This window comes from Caretta caretta, chromosome 27 (genome assembly GCF_965140235.1).
Source record: "Caretta caretta isolate rCarCar2 chromosome 27, rCarCar1.hap1, whole genome shotgun sequence".
In the NCBI taxonomy this organism is placed as follows: domain Eukaryota; kingdom Metazoa; phylum Chordata; order Testudines; family Cheloniidae; genus Caretta; species Caretta caretta.
In genome coordinates, this window is record NC_134232.1 from 13,048,998 (window position 1) to 13,065,431 (window position 16,434).

Genomic DNA, 16,434 nt, shown 5'->3' on the forward strand with positions numbered 1-16,434 from the left:
TCTACATTGAGATAGCAAACTTGCGCATTTCATCTGCACTCAAGGCAGTCCCTTGGCCTTTTGCCTCAGGTTCTCTCTTCGTAAAATGAAGCTGTCTTCGCTGCCAGAAAAAGAAGTGTGTCTGTGCACTGAGATAGCGAACGATGTAAAATCCTAGTGAAGACAAAGGCATAGGGAGTTTTTTACCTGCATGCAGCTAGACCAGATCAACCTCAGGGGGTACAGGGATTGACCTCATCTAGCTGCATGCAGGTAAAAAGCTCCCTATGCCTTTTGTCTCCACTAGGATTTTACATCGTTCGCTATCTCAGTGCACAAAAACACTTTTTACAAGTGCAAAATTATTCATCTAGCATACAGCACCCACAAGCGCAAATAAAACGGTTTTCTCTGAACAACCTTTCTAATCAAAGGGGTTGCAACCCTCAAGCGACATATTTTGGGCAACCCAGAGTTCCAGGTGACTGAAATCCATGAACAATATTCACCTGCCCGCTACTGTAACCACAGCTAGAGTTTCAAAGCTTTCATAGCCCAGTGCACTGTACCCCTATCTTATAACACAGTAATAATCTCCCCGGTCATTTATACTCCCCGACAAAGTAAAAAAGGAACAAGGTTTTACTGTGATTTTATTTACTACTGGCTTTTTTTTTTTTTTAATACACAGTCTATAATAAATAGAATCACCCTCCCTTAAAGCATAAATTAGACACTGGGTAGCCAGAATTTCATTGGCACTGCCAGGTTCTTATCTTTAACACCAGCATTCTCTTAAGTCACTTAGCACTTTATCCTTTAGCTCATTCACCCCCTTGGCATTCAGTGTCAAAGGGCAAAGTCATGACAATAGAAAAGTGAAAATTGGGTGTTAAACAGGAGGGGTGGAGTGGAGTGGAGGGGGAAGTTTTCTGCAGGGAGCAGATGGGCAATTAGAAGTCAGTCACTAATTATGGTTCTCGCAGGAGGAGAGGAAAATAAGAAAGGGATTTTACTATCCAAAAACTGATGTCTAATTGATCCTGCTTTAGCACTGGTCTAAACAGTGACAAGGGTATTTTTAAATGATTAACAATAGTATTTAGCATTTAAGAACAATTCAGTTCTTCTCTAAAACCTTCTGATCCAAATCACCAGGTCTTCATAACCACTGTGGTCAGTTCTCTGCCCCAAAACACTGACTATCTCCTACTCTATGGCAGGAAGCCTCTCTCATTTCCATGTTACCACAGTGCTAACCAAAACAGGCAGAGCTTCCTCAGTGCACTTAGAACCCTTGGTGGGGACAGGAAGGGCAATCTGGTCTCTGGTAGACTCCACCCAACCTACTTGGATTTTAAGGGAGGGTGACAGCAAGGCAAGAAGTTGCCCAAGTACGTGCTACAGAAATAGGAGAAACGGGGACATTTACGGAATGGAAGGGGGTAGAAAATGATGGCATGAGGCTGCTCTCCTCCTCCTTGGGGTTTGGGTGGCTGTCTGGGGTTAGAGGACATGCACAAAGTAGTACCAAAGTTTAGTCATTCCTCCCCAACAGCAACATGTAGTAAGCTCTCAGCTAACCCATCTCCAGTCCCAAGTCACCTGATGTGATGCCATTCCTCACAAGCCTCTTTGTACAGCAAAGTTAGAGATTCAAGTTACCTTGATGTCTCTTCCACACATGATGCTGCCTGGCCATATAGTAAAATAATTAAGCCAGAAGGCAGAGAGGAGCAAAGCAGCAAGGTAATGAGATTTAAGAGTGGATGGGCAGAGCTGAAGGTGATCAGAACAGAACACATGTAGTGACGAGGGTGCTGCCGGGGCTACAGGATGACACAGGGGGGACGGCTGTTGGTGATTTTTTCGAGTGGTTCCCCATTTCTGGCTCTTCTTATTGCTTCAATGAGCTAGAGAACAAGAGACAGAATGGAAAGGCATTAATCCCTCCAAAGATTCTCCCATAGGCCTCTAATGGAGAAGAATTACTGAGCCCTCTCCACACGCATGGGCCAAAACTGCAGTAGTGTCTACTGATCTTGTGGGCTCAGCCTGAAACAGTTTCAAGGACTGGACTCTCAGAAGATGCTATGCACCCCCCTTCTGAAAAATCAAGATACCTTAAAAGGTGTCTCAAGCCAGGCATCCAAAAATCACTACTCATTTTTGAAAATGCTGGCCAAAGTTTCTAAGCCAAGTAATATTAGAGGCAGACAACAGTTTGTGGTTTAAGCTGCACTAAAGCAGGGTCCAGGATGGTGTCTGAATTCTTGTTACAGGCAGCAGGGTTCTGATTGTAATAACATGCCCTTCAGTTTGAAATGTGCCTTGATACATTATGAGGAGAGTAGCAAAGCCCTAGGATGATGAAATGCCTTTGAAAAGCCTGTCACTTCCAAAAATAGAAAGCTTCTCCGTCAGAAAGGGATTGTTGTAAACAGGAGCGTCCCTATAGGCACATTCCACACAGGCTGATGCAAGGGTCAAGCTGGGATCTGGATACTTACATCCTTCTCATAAGGAAAGCCACCATTCTCTAGTTTGGAGAAGACAAGCTGCCCATTGATTTCAATTTCAAAGGCACCTTAAAAACAGTAAACACAACCGAGCTGTAACAATCCACAGACACTTCCAAACTACATTTTTAATTCACTGATCAGTCCCACAGGATCACTTACTCAATGCTGAAGATCAGGGCATTCAGTCAGTTTAAGCATACAGACAGCAAACAAGGAAAAAACTATCTAACTGATGCTATGCTATAAGCCTGTGCTAGGTCTGTCTTAAAATATGTGCTTTTAATCCAAGGATCTCAAAGAGCTGCATAAAATGTCCTACACCCCTCACATAAAATGTCCCCCTCACAACCTCACCATGAGGTCAGGAACTATTATCCTCGCTTTACAGAAGAGGAAAGCAAGCCACATGACTTGCCCCTGGTCACCCAAAAGGCGCGACATTCAGATACAGAACCCAGGAGTCCTGCTGTATTAGATTACACAGCTTCAAATTTGCAGTTAAAGATCAGTTTCTGTGTACAGTAATATCCCAACATCCTCGTACAATTGAACCCACCTGAATAATGTTAAGTATCCTCTCCCCCATTAAGATTACTGCCCACATCACTTGGTCTGAGGCAGTGACCTTGTCAGACACCATGTGCTAAGCAGGAACAGACTGGGTCGTGTGCATATGTGGCGTAGAGTCCCTCGTGATAAGACAAGACTGGTCTGGGGTGTAGCAAACATAAAGGGGATTCTTTATATGCACATAGCTTTGTTCTGCCCAGGGCCCTAGAAGATGCAGATTCCAGCAGGTCACTGGTAAAAGGGCATTCCATACCATGAATCTCAACCAAAAAAGCCCTGCCCCACGGTCCTGAAGGTTTCAAACTGAGATCCATCACTTGCTGCATTCCTGTTGAGCCCGACATTCTCAGTTGGCTGCAGAAAGAGGCAGTTCTTGTGGTTAGCAGGTCCTGGCCCAATGAGTTACATATCCTCTAGGAAAACCATGTGTATGGGACCAAAGCAGTCTCCTCCTCTCTGCACTTTTAACCCCTTTCACCCTTGAATTATTTGCCAATACACAAGACATGTCACCTAGGTGGCCTTTAGAGGACAAAGCTTTGAGGCTGCAAGGTTGGCATGGTCGCACCTAAGTAGTTGCGAAAGTTTGGTGGAAAATCCTACCTTTCCCCCCAAGCCTGGATTCGATTTCTATATCTGGGTACTCTTCTTTCACTGCACTTGCCAATTCCAGGTAAGTGGACTCAAACCCACAGGGCTCACTGATAAAAAAGGAAGAAAAACAGATGGTTGAAAAAGACACACACAGGGTAAAGCTTTGGAGAGGCTACTGGAGCTGCTGAGAGGCTAACATGAGGAAGACAAATTTCAATGCATTGCTATACAGAGCAAAGATCTAGTGGGAGCTGAACTGCAGAGCAACACGCAAAGATGGTGGAATGGATATGGGGCATCCCCCTAAAGACCATCACATTCCCACTGAGCCTCACATCCCCCTATGCACTCATTAAACTACAGTCCCCTCTCTGTGAACTGCCAATAACTCCAATCTGCCTAATTTAGCCCACCACTAAACACTCCCCCACCACATTCCCTCCATGACAAGATCCCCTCTGCAGCCCACACAACCCCCCATGCTCCCACAGCCCCCCAAGAGCCCACCCAATCTCCAACCCCCCAAGAGCCCACACAACCCTCCAATGCTCCCAACCGCTCCCCAAAACCCCACACAACCTCCAACCCGAGCCTCCCAACTCCCCATGCTCCCAACAGCCCCCAAAACCCCCTAGAGCCCCCCAATGCTCCCAACAGCCCCCCAAGAGCCCACAAAACCTCCAACCCGAGCCCCCCAATCCCCCAATGCTCCCAACAGCGCCCCCAAGAGCCCCCCCAATGCTCCCAACAGCTCCCCCAATGCTCCCAACAGCCCCCCAAGAGCCCACACAAGCCCCCAATGCTCCCAACAGCCCCCCCAAAGCCCACACAAGCCCCCAACAGCCCCCCTAATGCTCCCAACAGCCTCCCCAAGAGCCCACACAAGCCCCCAACGCTCCCAACAGCCCCCCCAACGCTCCCAACAGCCCCCCCAACGCTCCCAACAGCCCCCTCAACCCCCCATGCTCCAACAGCCCCCCCAAAAAACTCCCACCAGCCCCCTAGAGCCCCCCTAGGACCCACCCGGCCGAGAGCCCACGACAAACACCCCTGCCCACGCCGCCCCCGTAGCGCCCCATCCCGCGGGGGGGGGGGCGGCCTCTCACCAATACTCCACCACGATGCGGAGCCCGGCGGGCGCCGCCGGCTCGGACCCTCCGCTCATCCCGACCCCCCCCCCGCTCGCGCTTCCGGCTTCCCTGGTCACGTGCAGGGGGGCGCTTCCGGGATCCGCCTCTCCCGCCGCCGCCGGCCCCGCGCTCTAGCGACCCCTGGCGGCGGAGCGGGGAACTGCAGCCTCCCTCCCCCCCCCAGCTCACCAGCCCCCCCTCCCCCTCCCGGGTCTGATCCCCCTCCCCCCCAGCTCACCAGCCCCCCCCATAACTGATCCCCCTCCCCCCCACCTCCCACACACAGGGGCCGAGCCCCTCAGGCCCAGGCACCCCCATCTCGTGTTTGTTTTGGGGAGACCCCCCCCCCCCGGCCCAGGTTTTGTTTCCCTGCAGGCGCCTCCCCAACCCCTGCCCGCCGCCCGCCGGCGTTTTGAACCTCCTGCTGCGAAAGCCCGTCTCATCCTCTCTGGGGGGGCCAGGATCCCCTGATCCCACTCGCGCCCCAAGCCCCCCGCAAATGAAACTCGCCCAGGCGTCGCGGGGCAGCACTTGGTTTATTTCGCCTCTTTCCTTCCACCGATCTGAAACCGTCACTTCGCAGTTAACTTCCCCCCCCCAGACCGCCCCCCTGCCCCCCATTTGCTGAGGGAACCAGGGTGGGGGCAGCGGTGGCGATGCGGCCGCTCTCCCTCTCCCTGCTCTAATTGCACACCCGGAGAGGCTCATAGTCCTGCTCGGCCAGCACCAGGCCGGGGCAGAAGAAAGGGTGCAAGGGCTCCTGGAAGTTGCCCCCGAGGGTGCAGATCTCTGCCATGCACTCGGCGTTGTAAAACCCAACCCTGCCGCTCTCATAGTCCAGGCAAATGCCCACCTGCGTGGGGCTGGAATCCAGGGTCAGGAGGGCTGGGGGTGAGGACAGGGCATAGTAACGGTTGCCGGGTATCTTCCGAAGGGCCCAGTATCCATTTTCAGGTTTGAGATCTTCTGTTGCCTTGCGGTTGACACAGTGGCTGGCTACCCCAATCACCCAGTTGCTTTTGCCCCCAACGCTCACCTCCCAGTAGTGCCTGCCTGCGCGGAAAGCCTGAGAGCAGAGGACATAAAGACATGGCTCAAAGCGCTGGGGGTCCTCCAGGACAGCCTGGGCACTGGGTCCCAGTTTTGCCGATTTCAGGTCTTCGGAGAGCTGCAGGTGCGAATGGGCTGTCTTCGGGTCCAGGGTGAGGCGCTCCAGAGCAGACCGCATCACATACCACAGCATCCTTCTACAAACCATGTACGTCAGAGAAGGGCTGGAGAGGACAGCGGGCCTGTAGTGTCTCAGCTCCTTGCTACGCCTGGTCAGCTCTGTCTTTAGATGATCCACCTGGCTATCAGCCATACCTGTTAGGTGCCCATCATGGTCCTCCACCTCACTCAAGTAATCCATTAGCTCCAGAACACAAGCTGCCCTCTTGGTGATGTCTGTCACTCTGTTCTCCAGGCGGCTGAGTACCTGCTTCTCTTCTTGGCCAATCTTGGCCATCACAGATTGCTCCTCAGCATACAGGAAGCTGTGCATCTTTCGGAAGTCCCCCATCACCTCCTCCCGAAGGGACTGCAGGTCATTCTGAGTAGCCTGGATCCTTTTCTTGTAGCAGCTCTGGAGCTTTTCCACACCCTCTTGAGCCTCCAGGAACTTACAGACCACGTCTTCTATTTCTTTATCACAACTCTGCCCCACTGGGTGCCTCTGAGGAGCCTCCATGGCAGAACCACTGCCCTCCTTCCCGTCCCTCTGCTGCTTCAGCTGTACTGATGGGAATTTAGCAACCCTTCGGTGGGGTTTCCCCACAGCTGGATCTGCCGGCACTCCAGCAGGGTTACACTTCCTAAAGGCAACAGCTGTCCGCGGTGCACAGGAAGCAAGGTACTGCAAAGCCCAGCCCCACTGGCCCTGGGAGAAGTCCTGGTTACCAGTTCTTCACTAAGTAGTGCATAAGTTTCAGTTTCTCTGAATGCAGTGGGAGGAGCCCAGCCAGGTACTCCTTGCTTGTGAAATCTGCTGGTGTTTGCCAAAGGCTGGAGACCTCTCCTTATCTACAGTACAAAGCTTGCAGTGGAATAAAGGCTGAGTTTGAAATACCCACCAGGCCTGCCATCTGAGCACATCTAGATTCTCTCACTGTGACATTCTATACCATGGGGGAGTGCCCTGTAACCCCCATATTCCTCATTTATATAGAATTGTGATCTTGCATATAAAGCAGGCCGTGTGAGGTATCAGGGGAAAGGTTATGGTGTGCTGAAACCTATTGTTCCATCAAAATATGTATATCATCAATTCATATGAGGTTATGAGAATGTCCTGTATGGTTGTCACTAAAATATGCTATGGGTTTGGGAGGTGCCTAGATACTAGCTCTCCAGAGACAATGACAAGGGAGATAATGACAAGGGAGGTAACCAACCCCCGGTGGGTGCTGGGCAAACATCACCAGCCATTGTCCAGCAAGGGAGCTACAATGCAATGACTCACCTGCATAAGGCCATACCAGGGGAATTCCTCAACCTTCCCTGGCCCACAAGCAATGCCCACCAGACATGCCTGGACTTGTGTTCTCCAAGCACATGAACTAAGAGTATAAAACAGGCACTGGCCACATGCTGGGCCTCTCTCCAGCCCCCCACCTATGCCACAAGCAACAAAGACACTGAGAAGACTGAAGACTCCAACAGAGGAGACTGGCCCAGGTTTAAGGGACAAACCTGTATATTAAGGACTGCAATATCCAGTGGGTGAGAAAAACTGCTTAATCTAGATGTTGCCCAATTTAATAGAGCTGAGAGTTTAGACTGCGTGCTTATAAATATAATATATTTTATTTTGGTAACTATCTCTGACTTTTTGCCTATCACTTATAATCACTTAAAATCTACCTTTTCTGGCAATAAACTTCTTTTACTATTTATCTTTACCAGTGAGTTTGTACGAAGTATGTGGCAAATCTGCTCAGGTTTTGCGAAGGCCGGTGTATATCCACTTTCCACTGATGAAGTGTTGAATCAATTCATAAATTTGCACTGCTTGTCTTGAGCAGTGCAGGACGGTATATTCCTGAGATACAAGGCTTGGAGCTGCGGGGATTTGGCTGGTGCCTTTCTCTATGTGTTTCATGAGTGGCTCTGGGAGCATTCATGCAATCTAGCTGGCTGTGGGGGCTCCACATGAGGTTGTGCTGAGTGATCACAGCACCTGAAGGGGTTTGCTGTTTGTCACTAGCAAAGCATTGTGAGAGACAGCCCAGGCTGGAGAGTTAAGGGGGCAGAGCGATCCCATGGTCCCAGGCTGCACCCCAGGGATCCCCGTCACACTCACCTCTGCCTCATTTCCTCTCTCTCACCCTAATGCCTCCTGGTCTGTGGGTGCGTGAAATCTCCGCAGCAAGGCAGCATCGAGGCTGGGTGTGGGACAAAGCTGCCTCAAGTAGCAACTGTGCACAATGCAACATGCAGGATGTAAGGCGGAATCCAGCTAAACTTTTAAAACCAGCGGCCAGAGGCAGATTCTTCAAGCCACGGACTGCCTCAGCTGACCTGCTGTTTGCCTCTGGAGTAAGTGGAGCTGTGCTCAGTCATAGCTGGCCGATGATACCCTGCTCTATGCAGATGGTCCGTATACAGGGTGAGGAGATGGTGACATTGTCCATAGGTGCATAGATCTGAAAGCCAGAAGGGATCTTTTGATCATCTCGTCTGACCCCTGCATAAGAGAGGCCAGAGAATCTCACCCAGTTACCCCTAAACGGAAACCAGTCATTTGGCTAAACATCTCCCAGAAAGGCATCCAGTCTAGAACTGGAGGTGCCATGGGATGGAATATCCACCCCTCTCTCGCAGTGCAGGTTTGTAAATCTGTGGTGGCACCTGGAGTTGCAGATCCAGCTCTGAGATTATAAAGCCAGAGGAGAGAAACCAACAAATCAGTGGCCTTGGCGTTTCTCACCCATGGGACCAGAGGCAGCAGAGCTTGTCAGGGACGGGGCTGGAACAATTTGTATGGTGCGGCTGCTGAAAGCCACTGAACAAAACCCTAACCCCTGTACATGGCAGAAGCTCCGCATTCGGTGGCTACTCTTACTTCAAGCCAGAGGGTGCTGCTGTACCCCCCAGTGTCTCTGGTTCCAGTGCCTCTTCCCCAGGAAATTCCAGCCCTCCCCATGCTCCCTGAAAAACAGGCCCCAGATTTTACCCCTCACTTGAGCAGATGGCGGAACGGGAAGTGTCAAGGGAGGCCTTGCCCCTCCCCTAGAGTGAGGAGAACGAACCATGCTGCTGCCCCACTGCACTTGGGTTTCACGTTTAGATCAACCCTATGTGAGACCCTGATCCGCTGGTCCCTGGGTCTGTCCTGAGCCAGGATCTGAACCAGCGGGATCAGCGTCCTGCAAAGCCAAGTTACAAACCAGTGAGCACCCCACCCCGTGCCAGCACAATGGCTGGAGGGGCACAGCCCCACTGGAGTGCAGCTGCCCTTGTTATAAATGAAAGCACCACGCAGGGGCAGGGTGAGATACCAGAGGAGAGTGGCAATGCCATTAACCCTTTCCTTGCTGCAGCGCTGGTGGTGAGTATGTTTGGCAGCAGGCTGAAGGTGCCAGGAGCCCCTTGGGTCCAGGAAAAACCAGGCTGACCCTGATTGGTAACCCGCACGCAAGTAGCAGGGTGCTCCATGGTGTCTTAAAGGGGTGGGGCACATCAGGGTGCAGTAGGTCAGGGTGCCTTCCCACCCCCACTTCTCTTCAATGCGCCACTTCCAGTCGGTGGCAGAGTCCAGGGTTTCCTGCCAGCGAGGAATACTGAGTGCTTACGTCCTGCCTCCCCTCACCCTCCGGCAGCCAGAAATAGCTCGTGACATGGCTTGGCACCAGGTGGAGTCTGCGGTGCTCAGGATCCGGGGGTAAGTGCCGCTCTACGCGTCAGCACATGGGAATTCCAGCACGCAACGGAACAACTGGCTTCCCCTTTATTCTGGTTGTGAAGGGAGAAGGACGGGAGCCCAGGGGCAGGCAGGTGCGGAGGCCGGCAAGCCGGAGCGGGGGGAGGTCCCGGCTCAGTGCTGGTCTTGTCACTATTTGAAACATCCAGCTCTATCATCACACGAGTGTGAAGTGTTCGGGGCCCTCGCTGCGGCTGCGTGTGCAGGGCTGGAAGGGAGCTGCCCGCTCGGCCAGCTGAGTCATTTCGGAATTGGGGCTGGAGCTGGGCGGATGGCAGTAAAGCTTGGGCCCTTGGAGCCCGCCCTTGTTAATGGGGCCGTTTGCCAATTAAAGAGGGGAAGAGGAAAGGAGGGGGGAGGCAGCCTGTGAAAACCACGTGGAGGGCACTGGGATTTAGCCCAAGAGCTGCAGCAACGGGGTGGGGGAACCCTGGGAAGGCGTCGGGTGGAAGCCGCGGAAGAGTGCCGGCTCCGGGAGAGACGAATCGGGTTATGCAAGAGAGCAGGCTGCTCCACTGGAAGGAGGCCATGGGGGTGGTCTTCTGCTGCGCCTGCCCCGGCAAGCGGGGCCCCCCAGGGAAGGCGCAGGCGTACCCTGAGCAGAATGGGACACTCAGCATGACCTCCCACTGCAAGGTAATCGCTCCCTCCCCAAGGGGCCATCTCCTCTCTGCAGCGCAGGGTCCCCCCTGCTGCGAGACACTCGCAACGCCACTGAAGAGGCAGGGGCGACACAAGGGACAGCCTTGGGAGCCTCTGGGCCTGCTGCCTGCCCGCCTGGGGACCCAGCCCTGCCAGTGTATAAATCGGTGTGTCAATCTTTTGCATGTGCACGTGGCTGTGTGTGCGTGCACAAATACGTGTGCCTGGGGGTGTGCACGGATGCATGTGTCTGTGTGGAGGTGCACGCACGCACGAATGTGTATGCGTACATGGATGCATGCAAATATGTAGACGCTTGTGTACATCTGGCACGTGCAGCTGCAGAGGTTTGGGCTGAGCCCTGGGCTGGGAGCCGGGAGTTCTGATCCCACCTCAGACACCTGCACTGGGCAAATTATGTCGCTTCTCTGTCCCTCAGTTTCTCCACCCGTACAATGGAGGGATATGGGGATCAAGTGGTTCACGGGCCCAGACTGTCCCTGAATTCAGGACAGGATCTCTAAAGTTCTTTTTAGCTCGATGGGGCCATAGACTAAGTGCATGCATGCACCTGCCCACCCCACAGCAGTCCCGGCGTCACATCGGCAGGGCTCTCCCGGCCCCAGCCAGCTCCCGCTGTCGTCAGGAGCACCCTCTTCTCCCTTCTCCATGGAGTCCAGCGGGAGCAGGAGCTGCACTGCAAGGCACTGGCTAAGCAGCCTCAGCAGGTACGCGTGGAGACTAGTTAGCAGCCACCAGGGGTGCTGGCACATAAGGACGCAAGCCCAGACCCAGCATAGTAACAATCCCCACCTCAGAACCAAATCTCAAACCTGCTCCGGCTCCCTGATCCTCCAGAGGCTGCTGGAGCCCCTAGAATTTAGCCTCACCTCCCATCACAAGAGGCGGCTCCTTCATGAGTTCCCACAGTTCAGACCCAGGTGTTCCCAGGCATAGTATCAGCCCTGCTCTCAGCCCCCTGGTCTCCTTCCAGCCTCTCTGCGTCCCCTCCTCCTCCCCGCTCCCTCTGCTGCCTGCCGCATGGGATCCTGTCCAGGCCCCTCCAGGGCTGTCGCCTCTGGCTGTCTCGCCCAGTGGTGCATCGGTCCCTGCCATGCAGCTGCGGCTTTGGGCAGACGTCTGGAGTCCCTCGCCCTCTGGGGAAGAACTCTTGCATGGGTGTACGCGGACGGGGGTTCAGCGTGCATGGAGGAGGGGCGACAGGCATGCATGGTGCTGACAGGGTGCAGGTGCTGAGGGGAACGGCTAGGCGTAGGGTTGTCCTGGCTGCTAGCGGGAGCGTTGTGGCCTGCTCACGTTTGACCCCAGGCTGTAGGAGCTGGGACCCAGGGATGGGTGGGAGTGGTTCTGCGCAGGGCCCAGAGGGGTCAGGCCTGCACAGGGGGCCTGTGGAGTACAGACATCTCGGGGGGGCTCTGGCCGGGCCTGCCCTCCGCCTGGCAGGGCCAGTGGTAATGGCACATTGTGTTGCTGATTTACTGACCTCTGTCAAGGGGCTTCTCAGAGCTCCGGGGGACCCGCAGCAGCCAGCGCTGCCCAGTGAGGCAGACCAGACGCTGAGCCGAAGCCGGTAACCCAGGTTCCCTTCCTCTCTCCTGCCTCGTGCCATCGACCCTCGCTGCCATAGAATCATAGAATATCAGGGTTGGAAGGGACCTCAGGAGGTCATCTAGTCCAACCCCCTGCTCAAAGCAGGACCAATCCCCAATTTTTGCCCCAGATCCCGAAATGGCCCCCTCAAGGATTGAACTCACAACACTGGGTTTAGCAGGCCAATGCTCAAACCACTGAGCTATCCCTCCCCCCGCTCCCCCCCCCCCGTTGCACCATCAGGCTGCTGTCGTCCCCCTCACCCTGTGCCATTGTCCGTGCTCTCTGATGGCCCCACACCCTCCCCTCCAGGCATCAGAAAGAGCAACCGCCCTGGGCCCGGTACAGAGAGCAGCACGGAGCCCATATCCATGAGCCACACTGACCACGAGGGCCAAAGCCGGCGGCAGGCCCCACGTCACCAAGCCCCAGCTGCCCCCAGCCCCTGCATGGTCCAGCAGGATTGCTGATGACCAGGGGGTCTGCGAGATTTGCTGCCACCGGATCTGCGCGGAGGCTGCATCTAGGCTGCAGGAACAGAGGGGTTTTACCTCAGGTTAAAGCAGCGGTCAGGATGCAGCACGGCAGTTTGAACCGGGGTTAGCAGCTTGCCTTCAACCCCAGGCTGCCCCCCGGGCTTTTACTGGAGCTGACAGCACAGTTGCTTTGTCTGCTCTGCTATTTTAACGGGAGTCAAGAGCACCCCTCTCTTTCCAGTGTAGACAAACCCTGGGCACGACGGGGGACAACACAACGCAAAGCCCAGCCAGACCTGGCTGCTCTCTGAGCCAGCGGGCTCGGGCTAAGAAGCCCACGTGGCCGTGGCTGGCGGGTTGCACTACGGCCTTAGCGAGAGTGGGGCGGGGCGCAGAAGTGAGGGGAAAGAACAGCCTGGGGAGCAGAATGGGTCTGATGCAGAGCAGCCCCGGCTCGCCAGGCCTGGCACTCGGCTGCTCCCGGCCCCGGGGGATTGGCGTGCCATCCTGCTGCGTCCTGTTGGGTTTTTCCCCAGGAGGCCGGGCTTGCAAAGGCGCCTGGAATCGCTGCTCTCCTGAATGTTCCTGGAAAGCAGTTTTCTGTTCCTGGAAACCTAAGCTCAGCCTCTGTGCTGCATGGGAACGGGAGGCGGCAGCAGCCAAGCCAGCGCTGTAATTGTACAGCTATAAACGGCTTTTTCTTTCCTCGGGACGCCAGGGCCGACTCTCCCTGCTGGACTGAGCAGGCTGGCAGGCACCAGCCTCCAAAGGAACCCAGATCTCACGGCTGCTTTGCCAGCAGGACCATTCGCCTGAGAATCCTGGGGGGCTTGGGAGAGTAAAACGGGAGCTTCTGTCAATCCCAACCACTGGGGCCCTTGGGGGAGGAGGACGGTAGAGGTGGAGGGACTGTACTCTGATCAATTTGGGGTTACCCCTGCCCCCTTCTGGGGATTGTGGGAAACATCCTCATTCATTATCACCGCTCCAATCCAGCCTCAGCCCTGGTTGTGCCGCCATCTACTGGTCCAGCCAGGTCTCTTTCCCTTGGGCAGGAGTTTGGGATAGGGAGGGAGCCATAGATTCCCCCTCATTTCATCCCGTTTGAATCCCGCCTGGATGCCAGCACCGCTCGGATGCGCATGGCACTGCTTTTTAGAGCATGTGATGTTTGGTCGGGGAAATCGGACAGTCAGTGAAATTAGAAGGAGGCAAATTTAAAACAGATTTAAGGAAATATTTTTTCAGATGAAGTATGATTAGCCGGTGAGACTCCCTGCCACATGATATCAATGAGCTTAGCGGGATTTAGAAAAGGATTGGCATTTACATAGAGAACAAGAATATCTGGCATTAGAACCGAAAGGAGTAAAAATAACCAGGAGGAAACTTTGAATGGGAAATAAACCTGCTGGCCTCAGGGTGCAAGATCGCCTCTAACTGATGGGGGTTATTCCATAAGTGACCACTAGAGGGGTTCTCATGCCTGATGTTGGGCCCTGTTGGAGCCGGGACACTGAATTAACTGGACTCTGGTCTGATCCAGTCTGACAAACCCTGTGCTGCAAATTAACTCCATGCAAGAGCCCGCCTCAGATTGGCAACCCTGGCTCAGAAATTCCTCCTCCCAAATATTTAGTTAGCCCTGGTGAAATTAAAGGCTCCCTGGAGACTGGGGGGCCTTAATTATCCACAGAACTTCCTCCAGGCCCTGCCCTGGGCTCATTTGAACCTCTCTGCTGAGACTCTCCAGTGGGAGGGTGACAAGGGCTGGGATGCGGACGCGGGCCCACCTGGGAACTGAGCTGAGCCCTGACCAGCGAGGAACCTGTTATTCCACCTCCCCATTCCTGCTTCTCAGGGACTTTCAGCCCCCCCGAAAGAACGTCTACACCCCTCTTCTCCCTTAGCAGCGGGCTGACTAATCTAGTCAGGTTCTTATCCTGCACCGGTCACCGGTACCTGAGCACCCTCCTCCACCTGTGCACAAAGCGACACGGCTAACATCCGTCCCCTGTGGTCCCTTCTCTTTCCCGCTGCCTGGGGGTGTCTTGGGCCTGACGTGGCTTGTTTGGGCAGGCTTTGGGTTGGGAACGTCCGTGCAGCTCTGTGCAGAGATCAGCGAGCGCAGCTGACAGGAGTGCCCGCTGCGCCAGGAGCCGACGGCAGGGAGATCTGGGAGGGCTCTTGGCTCCCACGGGAACTTGTTCCAGTCTGAGACGGGCCCCCAAGAGAGCTCTGCTGCCTGCACAGACAAGCTCCTATCGGCCTTCCAGCCAGAGCCCTGGGCCATTCGGTAGGACACCTGGGTTCAGGCCCTGTTTGGCCTCTTGCTCTGCTGAGCTGGGACTGGAGGCAGCTGTCTCTTTGGGGAGCAGAGAACCGTATATTGCTCTACAGCAGCCTCTGGCAGACTCTCCTGACAGTGTCAGACGTCTGCCCGGGGGCTTCAAGATGAGGTGACACTTGTAGGGTGGGTGGGATGTTCGGACAGGGACCCTAGCCTGGGAACAGACAGTCACAAATCACCCTGAGTTCCTATCCCTACAAGTCTGTGCGAATTGGCCTCAATAAAAGCCAGGGCTGGTACTCACAGACAATTAATGACCGCAGTCCCTTGCTAGGCAGGCAGGTAAATACCCTCAGCCCCAGTTTACAAATTGGGAAACTGAGTCACAAAGGGGTAGGGGAAGGGATTCGCCCAAGAGCCACATGAGAAAGTCAGTGATGGGACCAGGAATGGAACCAATCTCTCCCCACCTGATGGCTGCAAGGTTATTGTACAAGGAAGATGCACAATAGTGAAACCAACCTGAGACCCACAGCTAAAGAGACCACCTTATGGACCCCACAGCCTTCCCAGTGCCTTTTATCAGCTTCCTACTAAAGCCACCTGGCTGAGTGTAAAAAAAAAAAGAAAGAAAATCCAGCTCCTCCTCCATGGACACTCCTGGTGCTTTTCCTAATTTGAGGGGTTTGCTCCTGAATTCTTCACCAAGTTATTCTCTTCCCATCGCTACTTTTCACCCCACCTCCCCAGAGGTGGCTGCGTCCTCAGTTGTTCTGTATACAGCCTGGGACACGGACTGGGATCTTTCTCAGTGAAAGGCACTGTACAAATTTTAACATTTAGGTTCCAATCTGGTCCCCAGCAGGGAACAAACATGAGATTTTGCAGGATTAGCTAGACTCTTATTAGTTTCCCAGGAAAAACTCACAGTTAAATTAACTCATTGCTTAAAATGGAATTTATTATAGGCCAACTTTACTGCTCCTTTTTGCTCTGGCTGGGGGCCTGTGTTCGGGATGGAGTTTAATCTAGTGACAGCAGGTGACTAGGAACCAGGACTCCTAGGATCTATTCCCAGCTATGGGAGGGAGTGTTGCCAAGTGGGGTGGAGCACAGGTGTAGCTGGCAGAATTTCTGCCATTCCCAGGTCTGCCACTAACTCACTTTGTGGCCACACGCAAGTCACTTCAGCATGCTGTGCCTCAGTTTCCCCCGCTGCAAAGTGAAGTTACTGATCTTGGCCTCGAAGGATGGGCAGGCTTTGAGGCTGGATTAATTCACGTTCGATAAGCAAAATGAGATTCTCTGATGAAAGATATTTGTAGGTGGTTAAAACACGTGTCCTCGCTGGGGGTCTAGAAAGGCGTGTGCCCCAGCTCACAGCAGAAAATGCAGGGGGCACCTCAAGAGCTTGTGGGTGCTGGTAGGGGTGTATGTGTGTGTGTGGGGGGGGGGGTTGTTGTGCAGATGCAGTGCAAAGGATCCCTCTCCTTCAGTCTCTCTTTCCCCTTCTGCACAAAGCCAGCAGCAGCAGCGAGCTATAGCTGGTAAATTACAGCAAACCAAGAGCCCAGATAAGGCTCCCAGCTGGGGCCGGTGGTTTGGAACAGAAATGGTCATAACTGCTAGGAGAGGACAAGAGGACGCGGAAGGCGAGCGC

The 16,434-nt window shown here is 54.1% G+C and overlaps 2 protein-coding genes across 2 annotated transcripts; both read right to left on the minus strand.

Annotated features, from left to right (window-relative positions):
- Positions 1 to 615: 615 nt before the first annotated feature.
- On the minus strand, positions 616 to 4,873 carry MIEN1 (migration and invasion enhancer 1). The gene is made up of 4 exons (XM_048830137.2): positions 4,772 to 4,873; positions 3,675 to 3,772; positions 2,490 to 2,566; positions 616 to 1,892 (listed from the first exon to the last, which is right to left on the minus strand). The coding sequence occupies exons 1-4, from the start codon at positions 4,828 to 4,830 to the stop codon at positions 1,809 to 1,811; spliced, it is 318 nt and encodes a 105-aa protein (XP_048686094.1). The 5' UTR covers positions 4,831 to 4,873; the 3' UTR covers positions 616 to 1,808.
- A 577-nt stretch (positions 4,874 to 5,450) lies between these two features.
- On the minus strand, positions 5,451 to 6,835 carry LOC125626846 (nuclear factor 7, brain-like). The gene has a single exon (XM_048830354.2). It carries the CDS (start codon positions 6,522 to 6,524, stop codon positions 5,478 to 5,480), a length of 1,047 nt encoding a protein of 348 aa, XP_048686311.2. The 5' UTR covers positions 6,525 to 6,835; the 3' UTR covers positions 5,451 to 5,477.
- Between the last annotated feature and the right edge of the window lie 9,599 nt (positions 6,836 to 16,434).

Excerpts from the sequence above, each read along its gene's own strand:
- LOC125626846 (XM_048830354.2), bottom strand. The coding sequence starts at position 6,524 with ATGGAGGCTCCTCAGAGGCACCCAGTGGGGCAGAGTTGTGATAAAGAA.
- MIEN1 (XM_048830137.2), bottom strand. The coding sequence starts at position 4,830 with ATGAGCGGAGGGTCCGAGCCGGCGGCGCCCGCCGGGCTCCGCATCGTG. Across the intron at positions 2,567-3,674 it reads ATCCAGGCTTGGGGGGAAAG|GTGCCTTTGAAATTGAAATC; the intron begins GTAGGATTTTCC and ends ACTGTTTTTAAG. Across the intron at positions 1,893-2,489 it reads GCTTTCCTTATGAGAAGGAT|CTCATTGAAGCAATAAGAAG; the intron begins GTAAGTATCCAG and ends CTTGTTCTCTAG.